Raw genomic sequence first — 25178 nt, 5'->3', positions numbered from 1 at the left:
CAAATTATTTTCTTTGTGGAGGAAAAAAGAGACCTGGAGATTTCATGACAGTTTTCAAAAGTTTCACACAAATGTGATATTAGACAAGTAAATGGTTAACAAGAAAACTACCGCAAAGCTATATGCTAACATTTTTGTTAATGTTAAGGAGCACTCTCACCCTTAAGTGACAAAGGGGCACAGTCAGAGGTCATTTTTTATTACAATCTTTTTACTTAACTTAATTACCACAGAATTAAAAAATAAAATATGATTGATATATATATATATATAAAAAATAAAAAAAGGGATCAACATTCATATATATTAAATCAACCTTTCGAAAACCACTTACATTAAAATGAAGATTCCAGTAATATCAATAACCTTATAAAAACGGTTTTATTCTACATGGAGAGAGTCCGTGCATGGGGGCTGTCATGTTAGAATCAAATGACCAGCCGAATACTACTCGCTTAATCTCAGTAACCGTCCTGTTTGACACTTTCACTAATTGATTAAAGTAATCATGGCTGACCGTGAATACTAAATTTCTACAATGGCATCTGAAACTGGAAACTATTGATTTTAAATGATGCTGCATCCAAGCTGCTAGGTGTCAGTGTAAGTCCCTTTAAATGCATTTATTTAAAAACCTGCATTAGAAAGAGTTCTTTATTCATTGTGCTGCATCTTGCTGTTCTTCTCAGAATCTTGTGCATGATGAGAACCATGCTTTTAAGACATCCATCATCTACAAAAAAACTCTGCTTAAATCATCTTTATGTTGTATATTTGTCTTTGCTGCTTCTCTCGCTCTCTCAGTCTCTGTGTGCGTGTGTGTGAGAGAGAGAGAAGGGGCAAAGCGCTCGCAGCCATGTGAGTCTGAGAAAACGCCACTCATAATGCAAAAATAACTAATGCGCTCCTTTTAAAAGAACTTTGCATATGTGGTTAGCAGCATTAGGGAGTTTTTATTCTGATGGTAGGGTGCAGTATAAGTTCATAAGTAGGTGTGTAAAAATGCATCGATGCATCGCGGTGTATCAATCTATTAAAGAAATTTCGATGCAATGATTAAGGAATTTAAGAATCGATTATCATAACTGATACCCAATGTGACCGTCTTATTACACAAACATTCTCTCAACAGACACTGAGCGGAGCATGCAATACTGGAAAGAAAGAGCATTTTGAAATAAAGAAAGTTTATGCTTCCCAGTTCACCATACAAACATACATAAAATAAAATGGATGGATGCTGCCGAGTTCAGCTTTCTGTGTCATTATTCAAAACTGTTTAAGTTCAATGTTGTTGCCTTCTTCCCCATTTACAACTGAATGTGAACGACAAAATTCATTCTCTTTATAGTGAATATTACAGGGAATAGGAAGCGATTTCAGACTGTTCTCAAGGGAACTAACAAGTTGATTACAGTCACCCGTGTTCGGTCAATGGCACGAGGCAGCTGAGAAAATATATATATTATATAATAATATATTAAAGAATTATATTTTCGGGTGTGTGCCTCAAACAGTCCTGCCTGAAAATGTGATTGAAATTTCATGAACGAGCATGACAAGCAGAGGCGTCTCTATTTAGCACCCCTGCCTCTCTCCCGATCCCAAAATGAACAGGGAACACTCGGTTACCACATCCCATATATAACCTCCTTTACACGCTACTTATAGATAGTTTTTCATTTGATGACCCTGCTCGATTTAAACATGGATCATATCTGCCTGCACATGACATTTCATCTGTAATTATTGGTATTATAAATGTTAATGTTGATGTTAATGATATACAATTCTATTATGTTTCTTTCATGGTGTACTGTCTTTTTTTGTCATTATGTTGATTCAGACATAATGTTATCCTTTATTCCTTTAAAGCACTTTGAATTACCATTGTGTATGAAATGTGCTATATAAATAAACTTTGCCTTGCCTTGCCTATTCATATTGGATATCTATCACGCATGTAAAATATCTGCATAAACAGCATATGTACAGTGAGGAAAATAAGTATTTGAACACCCTGCTATTTTGCAAGTTCTCCCACTTAGAAATCATGGAGGGGTCTGAAATTGTCATCGTAGGTGCATGTCCACTGTGAGAGACATAATCTAAAAAAAAAAATCCAGAAATCACAATGTATGATTTTTTAACTATTTATTTGTATGAGACAGCAGCAAATAAGTATTTGAACACCTGAGAAAATCAATGTTAATATTTGGTACAGTAGCCTTTGTTTGCAATTACAGAGGTCAAATGTTTCCTGTAGTTTTTCACCAGGTTTGCACACACTGCAGGAGGGATTTTGGCCCACTCCTCCACACAGATCTTCTCTAGATCAGTCAGGTTTCTGGGCTGTCACTGAGAAACACGGAGTTTGAGCTCCCTCCAAAGATTCTCTATTGGGTTTAGGTCTGGAGACTGGCTAGGCCATGCCAGAACCTTGATATGCTTCTTACAGAGCCACTCCTTGGTTATCCTGGCTGTGTGCTTCGGGTCATTGTCATGTTGGAAGACCCAGCCTCGACCCATCTTCAATGCTCTAACTGAGGGAAGGAGGTTGTTCCCCAAAATCTCGCAATACATGGCCCCGGTCATCCTCTCCTTAATACAGTGCAGTCGCCCTGTCCCATGTGCAGAAAAACACCCCCAAAGCATGATGCTACCACCCCCATGCTTCACAGTAGGGATGGTGTTCTTGGGATGGTACTCATCATTCTTCTTCCTCCAAACACGGTTAGTGGAATTATGACCAAAAAGTTATATTTTGGTCTCATCTGACCACATGACTTTCTCCCATGACTCCTCTGAATCATCCAAATGGTCATTGGCAAACTTAAGACGGGGCTTGACATGTGCTAGTTTAAGCTGGGGAACCTTCCATGCCATGCATGATTTCAAACCATGACGTCTTAGTGTATTACCAACAGTAACCTTGGAAACGGTGGTCCCAGCTCTTTTCAGGTCATTGACCAGCTCCTCCCGTGTAGTTCTGGGCTGATTTCTCACGTTTCTTAGGATCACTGAGACCCCACGAGGTGAGATCTTGCATGGAGCCCCAGTCCGAGGGAGATTGACAGTCATGTTTAGCTTCTTCCATTTTCTAATGATTGCTCTAATAGTGGACCTTTTTTCACCAAGCTGCTTGGCAATTTCCCCGTAGCCCTTTCCAGCCTTGTGGAGGTGTACAATTTTGTCTCTAGTGTCTTTGGACAGCTCTTTGGTCTTGGCCATGTTAGTAGTTGGATTCTTACTGATTGTATGGGGTGGACAGGTGTCTTTATGCAGCTAACGACCTCAAACAGGTGCATCTAATTTAGGATAATAAATGGAGTGGAGGTGGACATTTTAAAGGCAGACTAAAAGGTCTTTGAGGGTCAGAATTCTAGCTGATAGACAGGTGTTCAAATACTTATTTGCAGCTGTATCATACAAATAAATAGTTAAAAAATCATACATTGTGATTTCTGGATTTTTTTTTTAGATTATGTCTCTCACAGTGGACATGCACCTACGATGACAATTTCAGACCCCTCCATGATTTCCAAGTGAGAGAACTTGCAAAATAGCAGGGTGTTCAAATACTTATTTTCCTCACTGTACATCATTATGTCTATATGTAGCATATTTTACATAGTTTTGAATCGTCCCAAAATAATCTAAACCACAATTTAGATTTCACGATGGATTGTAATAGTTAGATAAAGAATCATAATTGTTAGATAAAGAATCATAATTGTTAGATAAATAATCATAATCTATTTGAAATCACAGCGTATCGTTACACCACTATTCATATGTTTGGGTGTTAGATCAGCGGTCACTCGCACCAGTACGCCCAAATATCAGCAAATTTGTGGCTTGCTATTTTCATAAGCAAATTAGCTTTTGATTCGCTGCAAATGTTTGCCAGAAGTTTACAGCTCTTCGCCGGTAGTATTGAACCTCTGGCAAACCTTTGGTAACAATGGACAATTTGCCACAAGTATGCTGCAAAGCTCATTTGCATGAGAAAATGACCAGTGTTGAATTTGAGGCAACTCTCGATTTTCGTAAGGGCAATTTTCCACATTCACAAGCAGTGCTTTTCACTCTCAAATGTGAGTAAAATGCTCACACTGTAGAGTCCTTCTACCATGTAATAATTCACCATTAAATAAGTGACTGTGATCACATTAGTCATATGATCAGCACTGTCGAATAACACAGATTATTATAAACGGTCACATGATATCAGGTTTCTCACCATCCTCTGGTCTGGTCAATGCCTTCAGCAATGAAATCTGCCGGGAAGGTGTCCTCAAACTCTTTCCTGTTCTCAAATGGGAAGTGAACCTGGGCGTAGGGCATGCTGCCGCTCTCAAACCAGCAGTCAAACACCTCCGGGACTCTCTTTAGTTGACCTTTCCCACAGCGAGATGGGATAGTCAAACTATCAATGCTGCAAACACACACACATAGGTTTGAGGGTCGTGACATGTTGCTGTATGACAGTGGTTCTCGACTGTTGGGTCGCGACTAAAAAAATTATCTGTTTCTGATAGGGTCGTAGACAGAAGGAGAAAAAATAAAACAATGTTTAAGGCAAATAATACAATGCACCTAACCATATAACTGTGCATAGTAAGGATGGCAAATTATATAGGCTTATACACTTTAAAAAGGGAGAAGAACATGCTTTTCATATATTTTGTTGTTAATGTCAAAGGTCAAAAGTGTCCAATTAAACTCTACTGTAGTTTGGAGAAAAATACTGTTACTTGGGCTGCACTATCGATTAATTAAGACCATAAAGATGACCTTGTGTACTGATTGGACTTATTTAAAAAACACTGTAAATTTCCAGTGTTATGGAAATCAACATCTTAGATACTTATGTTAGTGACTGTCACTATGATTATAGGAGTTATACAAACTTGACTTTAGTTATTTGTTCATACTCATAGTAAATCAGTATTCAAACTGCTCCTGAAAGCTGAGAATCACACCCGTTATGGTCGTCAACCCAAAAACTGACAGTGTGAGCATTACCTTGGTAGAAGCTAGTAAAATTAGGTACATGGCAACATGGTCCTCAAAAATCATGAACAAAACTATGCAGGAAAATATAAGACTACATTATGAAAATATGCAGACTACATTATGAAAAAAAGCACACAATACAATAAATACAGGTTCACTTGCAAAAATAATAAAAACCAGTGTGTTTTGTGAGGTGAATTACTGCCTGCAAAGAGCATAAAGATCCTCTTTTTAAACACACTTCTTAAGTAAACTGTATTTAAATCTGAAATATGTAACTTTTTCTGTTAAAATCCTTTCTCCTATCCAAACTTCATATGCAGAGACAACTTTAAGCAAGACATTCATAGGTTAATTTTCTTGAAAACTGTAAGCACTGCGTCTCTGTGGCACTTTGAAAATTACTGTGTGCTTTGAGCAACCTGTATATTAAAATTTGACATTTGTTTTCTGGTCGGGTAGGGCCTGGTCAGGTAGGGTCTGGTCACACGGTCTCGGGTACATCTCTGGTTTTATTTTAATGGGATATTTCACCTAAAAATTTAAATTCTCTCATTTATTTACCTCATGCCCAACCAGACGCGCATTACCTTCTTTTTTCAGCAGAACACAAACAAAGATTTTTATGAAGAATATCTCAGCTCTGTAGGTCCATACAATGCAAGTGAATGGTGACCAGACATTTCAAGCTCCAAAGGCAGCATACAAGTAATCCATAAGACACCAGTGGTAATATGATAGGTGTGGGTGAGAAACATATAAATATTTATGTCCTTTTTTTACTATAAATCTGCAATTTCACTTTCACATCCTGAAAGTGAAGATATATATATATAGATATATATATATTTAAAAAGATTGAAATATTGATCTGTTTCTCATCCAAAGAAATTGTATCGCTTCAGAGGACATATATTAAACCACTGTAGTCATTTGGATTACTTTAATGCTGCTTTTATGTGCTTTTTGGATCTTCAAAATTCTGGTCACCATTCACTTGCATTGTACGGACATACAGAGCTGAAATATTCTTATAAAAATCTGTGTTTGTGTTCAGCAGATGAAAGAAAGCCATAAACATCTGGGATGGCATGAGGGTGAGTAAATTATGAGATAACTTTAATTTTGGGTAGACTATCCCTTTAAGGTCTGTGCAGGCCTCTATGTTCAATGTAATTAAATCACAAACAGTTGTGAACCACTGTTTCTTATGATTCGTTATGATGCTATTTTCAAAGAAAAGATCTAAAGGAGAAAAATCAACCTATCTGTTTTGTGGGAGAATGCTGGAGACTGAGGTTTCTGTTAGGTGTTATTGAGTCACCTGTGGATGCAGGTGTATGGTGACTCACCTCTCCCTGTGAAGATCAGATACTTTAGTTCCTGTCAGTTCTTCTAGCTCAGCCATGGAGCCCACACACACCACCTAAACACAGCCAAAACAGGAAATGATGACTAAAAACAGAAGTGAGGCAGTGCTTTAGATCAATGGGCAGTGATTGAGACTGATCAATGTCCAAACTCATAATTTTCCAAGGAGAGAGGATGTATGGTTACTTGACTCTTTCTTGGGCTGTTGCTAATTCATTGGTAGGTAATCATTAACTGACCCAAGGTAAAGAGCGCACCCCAAGTCTCTATGACATTTTGGTCTCTAGATAAGGCTTGGTTGCCTCCTTAAAGGTCTGATTGCTAATAAAAGTAACTGTTCACCTCTCTGCATTAAGCTGCATGATTTGAGGTATGATTCATGTGCATATCACAAACGGTGCTGAAGGAGTTAAGCAATACTTAGGATACTTAGAATTAGATACTTAGGGTTAGGGGTTTGGTCACATTCCTAACCACATGTATGAGCAATAGTAAGAGATTGTTTCCTTACACCACTAATCAACATTCCTGTTATATAATATATAAGAAACAGAATGCAGTGTACTCATACATGAAATGCAAATTTTCGCGCAAACTTAACACTTTTCAAAAATCAGGACAACCTTAATTTTCACCAGATGGGGACCGAAGTTTAAAGTACTACAAAAGTATGTTACTAATAGTGAGTAGCAATGTTGGACTGCTGTCCCAGTTTTACGCAGGTAATATGGCCCAGATAGGGCTGCCTCAGCAGAGAGCAACAGAGCTGTGCTTTCTGGCCCCTCTACGCTTAGGGACGCAAAGTCACTCCAGAGACACGCACTTGGAAACAACTCATTATGCTATTTTCAGGAAGCAGGTCGCTGTCCTTCTTTTGAGAATCTCATTTCAGTGGGCAAAGATGCCAACAACCCAATTTTGACTTCACACAAGTTTAGATTTACAAAGCATGTTAACATGTTTTAGACCACTACCATGTGGTCCACTACAATGTCATTCCTCTAAAACAAAGATGCTGAAGGCAATTTTTTGATGACAAATCATCAGCATGCGGCCTATTTTTTTTTCACAAAGCTTTTCCTTAAGTGCTTATAAAAAAAAACAAAAAAACAGCAAACGAGAATTGGGATGCGCGTTATTTAATATACACTATATTCCATATGTTTAGTTGGTGATATAAAATTAAGCAATATATTGAATATCACAATTAATTCTGTGTGATTTTAATTGGCCAATAAGTTGCCTAAAGAATGTGTCATTAGACTAGTTCCTCGATCCATCCGTGACTCGGGAGTATGATCTTGTTATGGTAGAGATGTTTTAATAGCATCACTGGTTTTAAATTCAGCAACAAATGGAGATGTGAACGAATGGGCGGTCACTCGGTTAACCAATTGCCACGCCTCTATTCAAATACCAAAATCAATATTCGGGTGTCCTATATTTGCAACAGAGGTCTGCAACCTCATCCGTGCCTGATGGGACATAACAAACCATTGGGTTTCGGGGGCGTGTATGGGTCAGTTATTTTAATAGTGTGTCACAAACACTATGTTCTTAAGTAGTGCAGGTTGCAAAGAAATCTTTATGTGACTATAACCCTGTTACACATGATTCCAGATAAAAGTGCTTGGTAAAAAGTAAGCCAATGTTTTATTTTTCCTCTTTCGCTCTGGTATGCATACTTACAAACAATAACTTGAAAATTTCAATGCTAAACTGTTTAAAAATAAAAGCATCCTGAAGAGGCTAACAATTATATTCAGCAGTGTAACTCGTTCGCTGCCTCATGAAAATGTGAACCTATGTGCAGAGCACATTTCTGGATTGGCACATTAATTACATATTATCTGTTGGTTAAGAATACTATACTACAGGCAGTGTCAGTTTCTTTATTTTTGTTTGCCTTTAATGTGAGTATTTTTATCATTTGAAGATCTATGTATTGTGCCATTTAGGCTCATAGAAAAACTGTAATATTGCAAAAACAATGTGAATTAAAGCTGCGAGCAGCGATGACGGGCCCAAGCCGGTGGCATCGCCACCCCCGTGCCTTTAGGGTTGCTGTGCACGATGGGCAATAACGTAACCTCGCTTTGACTGTCGAGAAGAAGATGTGTGCTGTAGAGCTCCAACGAACATTCGCAACGACAGCTCTCGACCTAGTTAGAAGCATTTCTTGTTTGCATGACATGTGGACTTAATAAATCCTTATCTTGAGCCAAATAAACAAGCTGACATTCAGTACAACCTGTGTCTTTTGTTTAGAACACATACAAATGTTATTTATGTACCGTTTTTGTACGGTACATAAATAAATAAAGCACCGTTTTTGAAGACTACGCATGTGCTGAACGTGCTCTACTATGTAAGAACGAGCCGATTATTGAATCTGGAAATGGGTGGGGCCTGTAACACCTTTAGGAACCAAACGTGCAACACTCATAAATACCGGTTGTAAATCACATTCCCTCACTCGTCTTTGAGATGGCTTCACGTGTTTGGATCGTCGGCAGTTCCATCATCCGCACACTGCATACTCGCTTCTGTGAGCAGCGCCTGGACGGAAACCTCGGTCTTCAGTGTGAGATCACCTGGGACGGCAGAGGAGGCAGACTCTGGGAGCAGCTGTTTCCAGCTCTGCGCTCTCTCAGGGCCAAAGCTACAGCTCCAGATATTCTCATTATTCACCTGGGAGGGAACAGTTTGTGTCGGGTGGGCCGCAACCGCCTCGATTTTCTTCGGAAATAAAGAGTGACCTGACCGAAGTCTTACAAATGTTTCCCAGAACCAGGCTGGTGTTTTCTGGCATTTTACCCCGTCTAAATTGGAGAGGACAGACTGGCAGGTCTGGCTATGGCATTGAACGAAGCCGGCGGTGGATCAACGGCGCCATGTCTGGCTTCTTGGCAGAGAGGCAGATGCGCTGCATTCACCACAGAAACATCGGCTTGTTCCATCTGTGCAGAGACGGAGTCCACCTGAGACCAGAGGGAAACCAGCTTCTGCCGAGCAACCTCCGAGAAGCTCTGCAGGTGGAACTCAGAAGATGAAGCAACAAATGTCCTTTTAAGGGCAGCAACAATGGCTCTTTTAAGAGCCACATTCACTCATTCAAATAAAAAGCATTTTCCAAGTGTGTGAAATTAGTTGTTCCTCACCTTACTTGATGTCAGGTTTCAGATGACTTGTTTTTAAATAAAAATGTCGATTCCTCTTATCCATTCCTTTGTAAGCATTTCAATATAACTTTCAAACCATTTAAGAATCGATGCGCTGTTTTCTGTGCTGACCACAATCCAAAACGTGCCATAAAGCAGCGGTTCTCAAACTTTTTTGTTTTGGTTTATTTATATAAAGACACAGAGAATATTACTTGCCTTACCGGATTAGAATTATAAAAAAAATAACTAGGGAATCACTAAAACGAGAGAATTATTCTTATTTGATGATACTCTCAAAACATTCCACAACAAATCCTTGAAATTGAATGATATTCAAAACAGAACACGAATAAAAAAAGCGCTCTCTTTACAATCAAAATGTTTTTACATTTGCGATGTATTTGGATGCTAAACTATTCTTTATTATAGGCTTTGTACTTTACTCACGCTCCAATACCGACGTAGAAAATCATCCGCTTTACATGCGTAAAAATATGCTTGGAAACATCACAGTGGAGCGGTGCTTACTGTGAATGATACTGAATTGTACTACTGACTATTTAAACTAGGGCTGGGCGATATGGCAAAATATATTATCACGATATTTTTTTCCATATTGATCGATATCGATATTTGTTACGATATATAATTTAATAATGCTGCCCGTTTGAAAAGTATACTGATAATGATGCCTGAAGAAACCAGAAGGTTCAATAGTTGAACTATATAGTTTATTAACATAAATAAATAACAATTCAAACATTTAACTGTGCAAACATGGATTGGTTGAGAATATATTTTGTTATAAAAGAATATTGATAAACTTTGAATCTAAATGTTAACATTTTACTTTTAGCAAACATGCTTTATCTGCCTTGACAAAACAATGCAAGTTAGCTTGCCTTGTAACTGATTATAAAATATCAAACTAAAAGCTGTGACTACAGTACTATCACATCAAATTTCTTTGGCAGGGCAGCAAACATTTCAAAATGTTTGCAGAGGTACAACCAAGACAACAAATGTAAACAAGTGAACCACAAAGTCCCTGGCAGATTTAAGTACTTAACTGTCAGATAAATAAAATATTAATTGTGTACTGGTTTTAAATATCTCAAATGTTTTAGAGGTAGCAATCTGAGTAAAAAGTGCAAAATGTAAACATTGTAAACCAGTCACTATGCTACACCTTTTAGGTAGTGCTCGTCATATGTAACCCTAATTACCCTATTATAGGTTTTTTGCCAGAAAGACTAGTCTGCAAAACTTTTGGACGGAGTAACATTAACATGGGCCCGCATTTTCATACTCTCGGTGTGGTCGCTGGGATGGTACCTTTTCAGGTGACCGAAAAGGTTTTATTTGTTGTGTTTCCTGTCTTGGTTATCACCGACCGACGGCATATTCGCAGACCGTCTTTATTTGCGCGTCGTCGCTTTTCAGATATCCAAACCACTTCCATATAATTGACGTCTTGTTACCTTTTTTGTCAACAATTTCCTCAGCTTTGGAAGATAGTTCGAGTTCGTTGTTTCCACTCATTTTTTCTTTACACTCACTTTCTTCACTGCCGGTAGCTCAAACAGTGCTCTGCTAGCAAATGGGCGTGTACTTAGGCGCTACAAGCCAAAATCTGCGTTCTGACTGGCTGTTGTCCGTTTATTTCTGCTTTGTAATAGGCTGTTAGGTCTATCCATATCGAGTAAACATGTCAAAAGTTTATCATCGTAGTCTAAATAAATATTATCGCGATGCCATATCGAGATCGTTTTATCGCCCAGCCCTAATTTAAACAGAGTAATTTTTATATGTTAGGTTTACTATTTTATTATTATATTTTATTAGCGGATATAATGAACAGGCTGCGATGTCAAGATTGCAATGATGGAGTGTGTGTGTGTGTGTATTTGTAACCTTAAGTAATCATGGTTTATTTATTCATTTATTTATTCATTTGTTCTTTTATTTATTTATTATTTAACATGCATGTGTGCATTATTAAAAGTACCATTGCAGCAACGAGAACGGGTCTGAGCCAAATTATGTTAAAGATGTGTTCTGGTGACTGGCGTGTTTTTAAACCAATCAGATAAGAGTAAATCGAGAGTTAGCGATTAGCTCATCTGATTGGCTACATGAAGAAGGTGGACCCGTCCTCCACTTCGCGCTCCCGTTGGAACTACGTCATTTCAACAACAAATGGTAGATTTATCAGAAAATTAATCAGAAAGAAAATCAATCGCGAAGATCGCAAAACAATAATTATAAAAGTGGTTGTTTGCTGCCATTTTTTTTTGTTTTCTTAAAAATGTAAAACACAAGCATATATGTTTTATCACAGGTTTACAATAAAAATAAGAGTGTGATTTCAAAGCATTTTGAAATTTGATCATCATTCTCGGACGTTTTGATACGTTCGGATCGATCAGCCCATCCCTACTTTCTTTAGACATATGTTTCATGTGTTGGTTTTAATAAAGACTCGGAGTACTCATAAAACTCACAGAACGAAATATGCGTCACACTTTACTGCGTTCTCAACAACATGTACAAGTCTTCTTCATACGTTAAAACAACGAGAATACAGAAAATAGGCTTAGAACTCCACCTAGTGGTTATATTATAGAATTAAAGGAGAAATTACATGAGACAGCTTTATAACTGAAATGGCTTTAACTGAAATAGACTAAAGTTTAATATAACTATTCTGATAAGTGTATATTTCCAACATCATGGTTGTGTTAAGTTTTTGTGACGTGTTTCAGAAAGATAATGGCTTAGACAGAGCAATAGTTTATTTTCATCTTAACCGGACATTAAAGTTGATCACTGCAATAATTCATAATTCAATATATTGATACCCGATTTCTTTATCAACTGTTTGTTCAATTGAGACATAAGGGGGGTGATTTCAAAGCATTTTGAAAGTGACACACTTCCTTCTGCCAGTTGGTGGCGCTATAACTTTGACTCACAATAGTCACATCCATGCGATCGGCCTCTTACAGCGAACACACCGCTCAAGTTTCATCGAGATCAATTAATGTATGCAGAAGTTATAACACTCTGACTGTTTCTCGTTTCTCGCCATCATTTCGTTTCCTCGCCACGGCCAAACCGTTAGAGATATCAAAAATCTGCCGGCAATTTTTCATGCTCAATTTCTTGACATCATGCTGACCGAGTTTGGTGGCGATTGGTGGAATTCTCTGGGAGGAGTATTCCAAATTCCATTGCGTGCGTTTTTCAAACAACCCTAAATAGACGGTTTCCTGTTGGTCTGGGGTAAAAAGTAAAAGTATGAAGGATATATGAAACGATGAGATCTATATGTGTACCCAGTTTCATATTATTACATGCAAGCGTGTTTGAGTTATAGACCAAGTTTTCGGACCCTGTTCCAGGGGCGCTGTCGAGCCCCTGCCACGCCCGGGTACCAGCTTCAGCCCGGCCCTAATGACCGCAGGTTCTGACCCGTGTGCAAAGTTTCAAGAGTTTTTGAGCATGTTAAGAGCCCCAAAAGTGCCCCGTAAGTCGTAAAAAATAAATAATAATAATAATAATAATAATAATAATTAAAGCTGCGAGCAGCGATGACGGGCCCAAGCCGGTGGCACCGCCACCCTGGGCCTTTAGGGTCGCCAGCGCACGACGGGCAATAACGTAAGCTCGCTTCGACCGTCGAGAAGATGTGTGCAAATTCCAAGAAATCCACATTCAAACCAAAATATCTGACTTTCTGTTGGTCTGTTTGTTCACTTGAGACATAAGGGGTGATTTAAAAGCATTTTGAAAGTGACACACTTCCTTCTGCCAGTTGGTGGCGCTATAACTGACTCACAATAGCAACATCCATGCGATCGGCCTCTTACAGCGAACACACTGCTGAAGTTTCGTCGAGATCAATTAATGTATGCAGAAGTTATAACAGACTTCCTGTTTCTCTTATTGCCTTCTGCCAGTTATTATAGGCTTTGTACTTTACTCACGCTGCAATACCGACGTAGAAAATCATCCTCTTTACATGCGCAAAAATATGCTTGGAAACATCACAGTGGAGCGGTGCTTACTGTGAAAGATACGAATTTTACTACTGACTATTTAAACAGAGTAATTTTTATATGGTAGGTTTACTATTTTATTATTATATTTTATTGCGGCTATAATGAACAGGCTGCAATGTCAAGATTGCAATGATGGAGTGTGTGTGTGTGTGTGTGTGTATTTGTAACCTTAAAGGGGTCATATAATGCCATTTTTGTACAAGTTAATATGAATCTTTAGGGTCTAAATGAAAACTTTGTAATATACTTTTATTAAAAATTCTCATTAGTATTTTAAGAAAACACTAATTTTAACTGCTGAAAAACAGCTCCGTTTTCAGCACACCGTTTCAGTGCATATGACTTTAAATGATAATGAGGTTTGGTCACCCCGCCCCTCCCTCCGTTCTGGGGGAATTCTAGCCTTGAATCATATGCATTTGCAAGATGTAAACAGTATTTTGCCAGTATTGTGTTACCATTCATCTTCATGCAGTTATAACTGTTTTTTTTTTTACATTACTTCTTAATCAGTAACATACAAGTAAACCAGGTGTAACTTAGTGTTACCATGTTAACTGTAACACCTGCGTACACAGTTTTTAATAACACAATAACCATAACGCGTTGTTCATTATAAACGTGGGATTATGAATTATACTGAGAACGTCGTAACGTTATGGAAAACATGCCGTAATGTACCCTGAGTGTAAACATTAGCCACATGCAGTTTAGCGTTGTTTTGGTTGAACTCACCTCTGTGTGCTGCTTTACCTGCAGTTGAGCATTGTTAAACTCACCGATGAATGGTGTTGTACCCACAATGAGCGTTGTTAAACTCACCGATGAATGCGGTTGCCTATGAACGCGCTAAACCTTTGCTGAGAGGGCACTTTGATATCAGATTGTGAGGGTTTTTAAAAATAAAAAAAACTGTTGGAGGGCCAGATAAAGATGATCTGGGGGCCACCATTATACTAGCCCTGCCATAGATCATTCATTGTAGCCTATTCCATTTTATTTTTAATTTATTGCAGTCTCGACCCATTCGCAGCAGACGAAAAACGTACGTGCAGGTCCAGCTGTTTCGTTTTGGTGGTGCGATGAAGACTTTCGTCGAACATCAGCACGAACGGTCCCGTGATTTTGGAAATTAGTCATCATCCGCTATTCCAAAGCGCGTAATGGCTGATGGCTGTAGTTTGCTGGAGACCCTTGACAGCAGTTAGATATTTTTCACTTTTTGAATGAGACTCCAGCGCCCGTACACCCAACATTCCCAATTTAATAGCTTTCTTGCATAAGCAGTAGGCTTCAAATGCGTTATTTGCAACTGGCTTTAACCAAGCACGAAATTCAGATTTTTCAAGCCAAGTATCGCTAAACTTGCACTTCCTCATAGCTGAATAAAATCCGTTTAACGTCTTTCTGTTGTATCCGAGAGACTCGCGCCAATAACACGAAAGCTCAAAGCTGATTGGCTGTTGCATGTTGGTCTATTTTGTAGTCATAATACAGCGAATTACATTTGGACTAGCGAAATAAGAAACTACAACACGGAATTAAAAAAAAAAAACATTCCAAAGCGCTGCGGGAGCATTTAAATGAGATTTACATGGACGTAGGAAAATTAAGACCTGTTAAAAATTATTTAAGACCTAGAACACAATACTTCAGCAAATTTAAGACTTTTTAAGGCCTTAAATTGTGATTTTGAAATTTTAGACTTTTTAAGACATTTTAAGACCCCGCGGAAACCCTGTTCTGAGTAACATCACCAAAGCAATGACGCTCACGACTCCCGTTGAAGTATCCAGCATCTCTAAGGTCTGCAAATAACTCCATCCAGAACTGAGACCTATATACATTTTTAAGAGTCCTCAAGCTGATGTTTACACCGTGTACAGCGTACGAGTGGCCCTCGTTAAAATATTGAACGCAATGATGCAGTATGTCTTGTTTTTCCGTCTGGTCCGCGTCTTTTAAAAACTCCAAACACCGTTCTCAGTCAACACGTACAAGTCTTCTTCTTACGTTAAAACAACGAGAATACAGAAAATGTGCTTAGACCTCCACCTAGTGGTTATATTATAGAATTAAAGGAGAAATTACATATGAGACAGCTTTATAACTGAAATGGCTTTAACTGAAATAGACAAGTTTAATATAACTATTCTGATAAGTGTATATTTCCAACATCATGTTTGTGTTATCCGTTTCTGTAAGTTTTTGTGACGTGTTTCAGAAAGATAATCGCTTAGACAGAGCAATAGTTTATTTTCATCTTAACCGGACATCACAGTTGATCACTGAAATAATTCATAATTCAATATATTGATACCCGATTTCTTTATCAACTGTTTGTTCAATTGAGACATAAGGGGGTGATTTCAAAGCATTTTGAAAGTGACACACTTCCTTCTGCCAGTTGGTGGCGCTATAACTTTGACTCACAATAGTCACATCCACGCGACCGGCCTCTTCCAGTGAAGAAACTGCTGAAGTTTCATCGAGATCAAGTAATGAATGCAGAAGTTATAACACACTTCCTTGCTGTTTAAGCTGCATTTATGTGCTTTTTTTGAGCTTCAAAGTTCTTGTGCAATGTGTTCCACATTCAAACCAAAATATCTGACTGTAGGTCAAAGTATGAAACCAATACCCCACTTTTGTCTGAAGGTGGCGCTACTGAGCCCCTGCACCAGGCATCAAAAAAGAAAATTCAAGTTTGAAGAGCTGCCACGACAACAGTATTTAAGATATCAATAATCCTTTCACACGTCTACATCTGCCGGGTGTTTACATTATACACAAAGTTTGAAGTAAATCGTGTAACAATAAGAGGGTGATTTCAAAGCATTTTGAAAGTGACACTTCCTTCTGCCAGTTGGTGGCGCTATAACTTTGACTCACAATAGTCACATCCATGCGATCGGCCTCTTACAGCGAACACACCGCTCAAGTTTCATCGAGATCAATTAATGTATGCAGAATGACTGTTTCTCGTTTCTCGCCATCATTTCGTTTCCTCGCCACGGCCAAACCGTTAGAGATATCAAAAATCTGCCGGCAATTTTTCATGCTCAATGTCTTGACATCATGCTGACCGAGTTTGGTGGCGATTGGTGGAATTCTCTGGGAGGAGTATTCCAAATTCCATTGCGTGCGTTTTTCAAACAACCCTAAATAGACGGTTTCCTGTTGGTCTGGGGTAAAAAGTAAAAGTATGAAGGATATATGAAACGATGAGATCTATATGTGTACCCAGTTTCATATTATTACATGCAAGCGTGTTTGAGTTATAGACCAAGTTTTCGGACCCTGTTCCAGGGGCGCTGTCGAGCCCCCTGCCACGCTCGGGTACCAGCTTCAGCCCGGCCCTAATGACCGCAGGTTCTGACCCGTGTGCAAAGTTTCAAGAGTTTTTGAGCATGTTAAGAGCCCCAAAAGTGCCCCGTGAAGTCGTAAAAAATAAAAATAATAATAATAATAATAAATATAGCTGCGAGCAGCGATGGCGGGCCCAAGCCGGTGGCACCGCGACCCCGTGCCTTTAGGGTTGCTGTGCACGATGGGCAATAACGTAACCTCGCTTTGACTGTCGAGAAGATGTGTGCTGTAGAGCTCGCGATCAGTGTGTGCTCTGCAAAAGTGCGCATCAAGGGCACATATCGACCACAAAGTATGCGTGAGCACCCTTCCGATACCTAAAATGAAAAATGAGACACCCTTCGGTCTCATGGAGTTAATGGACACATGAAATAAGTACACAAGACTGAAAATTCATATGAAGTGTGCCATTTAGGACAGGGCCTATGACCGTGAACCACAATAGTCACATCTATGAGATAATTCAAATGTAGAATAATTTTTGATGTCATAGGATGTCATAGGTCAATATCTTTTGCAGCACTTAAATGTGTTAATCCAGAAGGCCAGTATTTATCTGGAAGTCTTTGTACAGGTTTATCAATGTAATTATAATTTACGCTTATGTGTTCCTATGATATGCAATGGAAGTACATTTCTATGTTTAACATGGGTGTATTCACAATACATAGCATACGATATAATATCTTAAGATTATTTATCATTATGTTAAGTACATCACACAAATGTGACTGTATTCACCTGTAATGTCTCCAATAAGTACAGTATATTGGCCTGTATGGCCATGATATATTGCCTTAGCTAGACTTTAGCTAACCTATTACATTAGCTAGTAGCTCATGAGTCATGAATGTTAGCAAGACACAAGTTAACTATATTTGCTTTTGGCTAATTAGCTGTATAGTCGAGGCACTGTACACAACGCGGAGGGAGGGCGGGCATTGACAAAATCTCATCTACCGACCTGATGTTTTTTATTTAATAAATATATTTGTTTGACAGGGAAGCTGTGCGCAAACAGGAATATATATATTAATTTATTTATTAAAAAATAAAAATAAACACCCCAGAAAAAAGGGCACTAATTTCTCTCGAGGAAGAAAAAGGGCAGGTGCTCAAGCCCCCTTTGATGTCTATGTGTGCACGTGCCTGAGGGTGAGTAAATGATGAGAGAAATATATTTTTGGGGTAAACTCATTTTATTTGAAAGACTATCTAGGTACATAATAACACTGCATTGCTGTGACTGTTTATAAATTTCAAAATGTACAAGCTCACACTTTAAATGGTCAGTGCTTTGATTTTTAAATCATCAGTGATTATTTTTACATTTTACATGCCATTCAAAAACGTGGCATTTTACAGCATAAGAGAGAAATTAAAAAACTTAAAATAATACCATTTGTACTTTTCAATGACTTGGGATGTCTATGTTCAGGGCGAAGGCTAAATTGTTACTGTCTCTTTAAGAGGGTTTTATCGCATGTTACGATATTCAAGGCACAGTTCAGTTTAATCTTTTGAGAACTGAGAAGTATCATTATTTTCGTTTTGTGCCGTGCTTGTTGCATCTGTATTCATTGAGAGACGATAAAATACAGACTGTGTGAATGGCTGATTTTGTTCACTTGAATATTGTGACGTGTTTCTCGATCGCTGTGTCACTCAATCTGCTCGCAAACATGTATTTGAGTTGTTTTCACATTTGTTGAGTTGAATAGTGTAAAATCGCTTGAATGTTCAAACAGGCAAACATTGTATACAACCGACAAACCTTCGTGAAGATGCGCGCAAAAATAATCTGTCAGACATAGAGCTGTCACGATAACTACTTTTTGTTGTGCGATATATTGCACATAAATTAATTGCGATAAACGATATTATTGTAATTTTCAGACCATTTTATGCCACTGATTACATAATGACAATATAATAGCATAATAATGCAAGTACACTGTTTCAAAGAACAAAGAACATTTTATTCTTATTCTATTCAATATTTAGACATTGTGAAATGTGAAAAAATATATCCCAAATAAATAAAACAAGTAAATAAATACACTTTCGTTAACAAAAAAGTGCAAGGTATCAAGAACTAGATCAAAACAAAGTAGGCTAATATGTCAATTTAAACTTTTAAAGTGTCTCACACAAAGGCACAGATGCATCAACAGGACATTTCTGCTGCCAGATTAGTTTTTTAATTGTTAGGCAGATTCCGAGAAAGGAACACCAACATGTTTACCTTGTGGGGCTTAAGGCAGGATCTTACTGGGGTAACAATGTTACCAGCTGTGCTAAACAGTCTTTCTTATAGCGAGTTACGCTATCCGTGAGTGTGCGCCATTTCGCGCTGTCACGTTTATATTTGCACTGTCGGGAAAAGGCATCTGCAACAGATAACTGTCTGGAAGAAGGCCCCTCTCCAACTCCAGCTGCAGTTGTTGTTCCCAGGTTGAAAAACTTGGTGGGATGGTTATGTTTTAGGTGCGATTTTAAGTTTGTTGTGTTGCCTCTTTACGCTGCTACTGTTTTAAAACACAGTCGACATACCGGCTCGTTCACGTTAATTAGCTCTCCTCTCTCGTTCGGCTTAAAGCCAAAATGTTCCCACACCGGAGCTGAAGATTGCGGTTTTGAAATCAATTCCATGTTGGACTCGTTCTTCCTAACTGGCTCGCTGAAGATGTCACGAAACAGAACACTTTAAAATGCAGTTGGTTCACGCCTTCTCTTCACCTGACGGTGTCCGCTCTCTCTCTCTCTCTCTGTGTGTGTGTGTGTGTGGACACGCTGCCTGAGCCCCGCCTCCGACACAGAGTGCAGACAAGATGACAGAGGCAGCGCGATCAACTAAAATGTTGGTGACATTCATTTTAATGTAAAAATGAATCTGATTATTATTTTTAATAATAAACAAATTATCAGTTGCAATATATCGCGGCACCAAAAATGATCGCGCTCATTTACATATATCGTGCGATAAGTCGATATATTGACTATCGCGACAGCTCTAGTCAGACAACCCTAAAACAACATCATACTCGGATCTTGATACGTTAGGATCGATAAGCCCATCCCTACTTTCTTTAGACATATGTTTCATGTGTTGGTTTTAATAAAGACTCGGAGTACTCATAAAACTCACAGAACGAAATATGCGTCACACTTTACTGCGTTCTCAACAACATGTACACAAGTCTTCTTCATACGTTAAAACAACGAGAATACAGAAAATAGGCTTAGAACTCCACCTAGTGGTTATATTATAGAATTAAAGGAGAAATTACATGAGACAGCTTTATAACTTAAATGGCTTTAACTGAAATAGACTAAAGTTTAATATAACTATTCTGATAAGTGAATATTTCCAACATCATGTTTGTGTTATCCGTTTCTGTAAGTTTTTGTGACGTGTTTCAGAAAGATAATCGCTTAGACAGAGCGATAGTTTATTTTCATCTTAACCGGACATTGATCACTGCAATAATTCATAATTCAATATATTGATACCCGATTTCTTTATCAACTGTTTGTTCAATTGAGACATAAGGGGTGATTTCAAAGCATTTTGAAAGTGACACACTTCCTTCTGCCAGTTGGTGGCGCTATAACTTTGACTCAAGTAGTCACATCCATGTGACACACTGCTGAAGTTTCATCGAGATCAGTTAATGTATGCAAAAGTTATAACACACTTCCTTGCTTTTATGCTTCCTTTGTGTGCTTTTTGGAGCTTCAAAGTTCATTTGCAATGTGTTCCACATTCAAACCAAAATATCTGACTTTCTGTTGCTCTGTTTGTTCACTTGAGACATAAGAGGGTGATTTCAAAGCATTTTGAAAGTGACACACTTCCTTCTGCCAGTTGGTGGCGCTATAACTGACTCACAATAGTCACATCCATGCGACCGGCCTCTTCCCGCGAACTCACTGCTGAAGTTTCATCGAGATCAGTTAATGTATGCAGAAGTTATAACAAAACTTCCTTGCTTTTATGCACCCTTTATGTGCTTTTTGGAGCTTCAAAGTTAATTTGTAATGTGTTCCACATTCAAACCAAAATATCTGACTTTCTGTTGCTCTGTTTGTTCACTTGAGACATAAGAGGGTGATTTCAAAGCATTTTGAAAGTGACACACTTCCTTCTGCCAGTTGGTGGCGCTATAACTTTGACTCACAATAGTCACATCCATGTGACACACTGCTGAAGTTTCATCGAGATCAGTTAATGTATGCAGAAGTTATAACACACTTCCTTGCTATTTGCTCCCTTCATATGCTACCTTTATGGGGTTTTTGGAGCTTCAAAGTTTCCTTTGCAATGTGTTCCACATTCAAACCAAAATATCTGACTTTCTGTTGGTCTGAGCTAATGACTGTAAATTAGAAAGTTGTCCGGCTCGATGAGAACAATATAATTCCTGAGTTTTGTGACTCTAGGTCGAATTATAAAACCAATACCCCACTTTTGTCAACAGGTGGCGCTACTGAGCCCCTGCACCACGCATCAAAAAGAATATTCAACTTTGAAGCGCTGCCACGACCACAGTATTTAAGATATCAATAATCCTTTCACACGTCTACATCTGCCGTGTGTTTACATTATACACAAAGTTTTAAGTAAATCGGGTAAAAATAAGAGTGTGATTTCAAAGCATTTTGAAAGTGACACACTTCCTTCTGCCAGTTGGTGGCGCTATAACTTGGACTCACAATAGTCACATCCATGCGATCGGCCTCTTCCAGCGATCACACTGCTGCGGTTTCATCGAGATCAATTAATGTATGCAGAAGTTATAACACATTTCCTGTTTCACTTTTCGCGCCATAATTTCGTTTCCTCGCCACGGCCAAACCGTTCGAGATATCAAAAATCTGCCTTCAGTTTTTCATCCTCAATGTCTTGACTTCATGCTGACCGAGTTTCGTGGCGATTGGTGGAATTCTCTAGGAGGAGTATTTCACATTCCATTGCATGTGTTTTCCAAAGAACCCTAAATAGACGATTTCCTGTTGGGCTGAGGTAAAAAGTAAAAGTATGAAGGATATATGAAACGATGAGATCTATATGTGTACCGAGTTTCATATTATTACATGCAAGCGTGTTTGATTTATGGACCAAGTTTTCGGACCCTGTTTCATGGGGCGCTGTCGAGCCCCCCTGCCACGCCCGGGTACCAGCTTCAGCCCGGCCCTAATGGCCGCGGGTTCTGACCAGTGTGCAAAGTTTCAAGAGTTTTTGAGCACGTTAAGAGCCCCAAAAGTGCCCCAATAGTCGTAAAAAAAAATAAATAAATAATAATAATAATAATAATCCTAACGAAAACAATAGGGTCCTACGCACTTTGTGCTTGGGCCCTAATAAATATAGCTGCAAGCAGCGATGGCGGGCCCAAGCCGGTGGCACTGCCACCCCCGTGCCTTTAGGGTCGCTGCTGGCACCGCTACCCCCGTGCCTTTAGGGTCGCTGTGCACGATGGGCAATAACATAACCTCGCTTTGACCGTCGAGAAGACGTGTGCTGTAGAGCTCGCATCAGCGTGGGCTCTGCAAAAGTGCGCATGGAGGGCACATATCAACCACAAAGTATGCGTGAGCACCCTTCCGATACCTAAAATGAAAAATGAGACACCCGGTCTCATGGAGTTAATGGACACACGAAATAAGTACACAAGACTGAAAATTCATATGAAGTGTGCCATTTGGGACAGGGCCTATGACCGTGAACCACAATAGTCACATCTATGAGGTAATTCAAATGTAGAATAATTTTTGATGTCATAGGTCAATATCTTTTGCAGCACTTAAACGTGTTAATCCAGAAGGCCAGCATTTATCCGGATGTCTCTGAACAGGTTTATTAATGTAATTATAATTTACGCACTGCTGAAGTTTCATCGAGATCAGTTAATGTATGCAGAATTTATAACACACTTCCTTGCTTTTATGCTGCCTTTATGTGCTTTTTGGAGCTTCAAAGTTCATTTGCAATGTGTTCCACATTCAAACCAAAATATCTGACTTTCTGTTGGTCTGTTTGTTCACTTGAGACATAAGAAGGTGATTTCAAAGCTTTTTGAAAGTGACACACTTCCTTCTGCCAGTTGGTGGCGCTATAACTTTGACTCACAATAGTCACATCCATGTGACCACTGCTGAAGTTTCATCGAGATCAGTTAATGTATGCAGAAGTTATAACAAACTTCCTTGCTTTAATGCTACCTTTATGTGCTTTTTGGAGCTTCAAAGTTCATTTGCTATGTGTTCCACATTCAAACCAAAATATCTGACTGTCTGTTGGTCGGAGCTAATGACTGTAAATTAGAAAGTTGTTCGGCTCGACGAGAACAATATACACGCAGAGTTTTGTAACTATAGATAGAACTAACTAAGTTATAACACACTTTGTGTCCTTTTTTAGTCATAAATTCTTTTCCTCGCCACGGCCAAAACGTTCGAGATATCAAACATCCGTCCGCAATGTAGCATCCTCAATGTCTTGACTTCATGCTGACCGAGTTTGGTGGTGATTGGATTAATTCTCTATGAGGAATATATATAAATCCAGAGCATGTGTTTCCAAACAACCCATAATAGCCGACTTCCTGTTGGGCTGGCGTAAAACTTAGAGCACGTAAAGTTGTTCGGCCCGATGAGATCTAGAAGTGTACCGAAGTTTCATATTATTACATGCAAGCATGTTTGATATATGGACAAGTGTTCGAATCCCATTCCAGGTGTCGCTGTCGAGCCCCCTGCCACACCCGGTACCAGCTTCAGCCCGGCCCTGATGGCCGCGGGTTCTGACCCTTGTGCAAAGTTTCAAGAGTTTTCGAACACGTTAAGGGCCCCAAAAGTCCCAGAAACCTTGAAAAACAATCAAACAATCAAAAAGCAAATCTCACCCAACAGAGAACCCCCCCCCCCCCACACACACACACAAAAAATTTGGCAGGGCCATTCTGTCTGTCAGAGAGACACAGAGAGAAAAAACACTGAACGGGAGGGGTCACTCAGAGAGAGAAAAATTGAAAAATCCACATTCAAACCACAATATCTGACTTTCTGTTGGTCGGAGCTAATGACTGTAAATTAGAAAGTTGTTCGGCTTGATGAGAACAATATACACGCCGAGTTTTGTAACTGTAGATAGAACTAACTAAGTTATAACACACTTCATGTGTCCATTTTTAGTCCTAAATCAATTTCCTCGCCACGGCCAAACCGTTCGAGATATCAAAAATCCGTCCGGAATGTAGCATCCTTAATGTCTTGATTTCATGCCGACCGAGTTTGGTGGCAATTGGATTCATTCTCTAGGAGGAATATATATAATTCCAGAGCATGTGTTTCCAAACAACCCATAATAGCCGACTTCCTGTTGGGCTGGCGTAAAACTTAGAGCACGAAAGTTGTTCGGCCCGATGAGATCTACAAGTGTACTGAGTTTCATATCATTACATGCAAGCATGTTTGATATATGGACAAGTGTTCGAATCCCATTCCAGGGGCGCTGTCGAGCCCCCTGCCACGCTCGGTACCATCTTCGGTCCGACCCTGATGGCCGCGGGTTCCGACCCGTGTGCAAAGTTTCAAGAGTTTTCGAGCACGTTAAGGGCCCCAAAACCTTGAAAAACTAAAATAAAAGCATTTTCACTCTTCAGCAAAATCAGCACCCTCCCCACAGACACAGAGAGACGTAGGGTCAGTGAGAGAGGGAGAGAAAATTCTCCAAAACATCCACATTCAAACCAAAATAGCTGACTTTCTGTTGGTCTGAGCTAATGACTGTAAATTAGAAAGTTGTCCGGCTCGATGAGAACAATATAATTACTGAGTTTTGTGACTGTGGGTCAAAGTGTAAAGCAACCCCCACTTTTGTCAAAAGGTGGCGCTACTGAGCCCCTGCACCACGCCCGTTTCTGAAACTTTGCACATGTCTACTGGCTAATAAATGTGATGTGTCTGTTGAGTTTCATGCAATTTCAAGTATGCTAAGAGTCTCAAAAGCATCAAAAAGAATATTCAAGTTTGAAGCGTTGCCACGACAACAGTTTTTAAGATATCAATAATCCTTTCACACGTCTACATCTGCCGTGTGTTTACATTATACACATAAAGTTTTAAGTAAATCGGGTAAAAATAAGAGGGTGATTTCAAAGCATTTTGAAAGTGACACACTTCCTTC

General features: G+C 39.0%; 1 protein-coding gene across 2 annotated transcripts in view; it reads right to left on the bottom strand.

Moving 5' to 3' along the window:
* The window catches only part of LOC127625691 (isoleucine--tRNA ligase, cytoplasmic-like), a 210136-nt gene that overhangs the window by 71075 nt on the left and 113883 nt on the right, over positions 1 to 25178 (bottom strand). For both annotated transcript variants that reach the window (XM_052101027.1, XM_052101029.1), the window contains exons 15-16: positions 6372 to 6445; positions 4244 to 4438 (exon numbers count right to left, since the gene is read on the bottom strand). In XM_052101027.1, the coding sequence (XP_051956987.1) occupies positions 4244 to 4438; positions 6372 to 6445 (269 nt within the window). The remainder of the gene's footprint in view (positions 1 to 4243; positions 4439 to 6371; positions 6446 to 25178) is intronic.

The sequence above is a fragment of the Xyrauchen texanus genome, chromosome 32, assembly GCF_025860055.1.
Source record: "Xyrauchen texanus isolate HMW12.3.18 chromosome 32, RBS_HiC_50CHRs, whole genome shotgun sequence".
Taxonomy (NCBI): domain Eukaryota; kingdom Metazoa; phylum Chordata; class Actinopteri; order Cypriniformes; family Catostomidae; genus Xyrauchen; species Xyrauchen texanus.
This window is presented reverse-complemented; position numbering and strand designations above follow the sequence as displayed.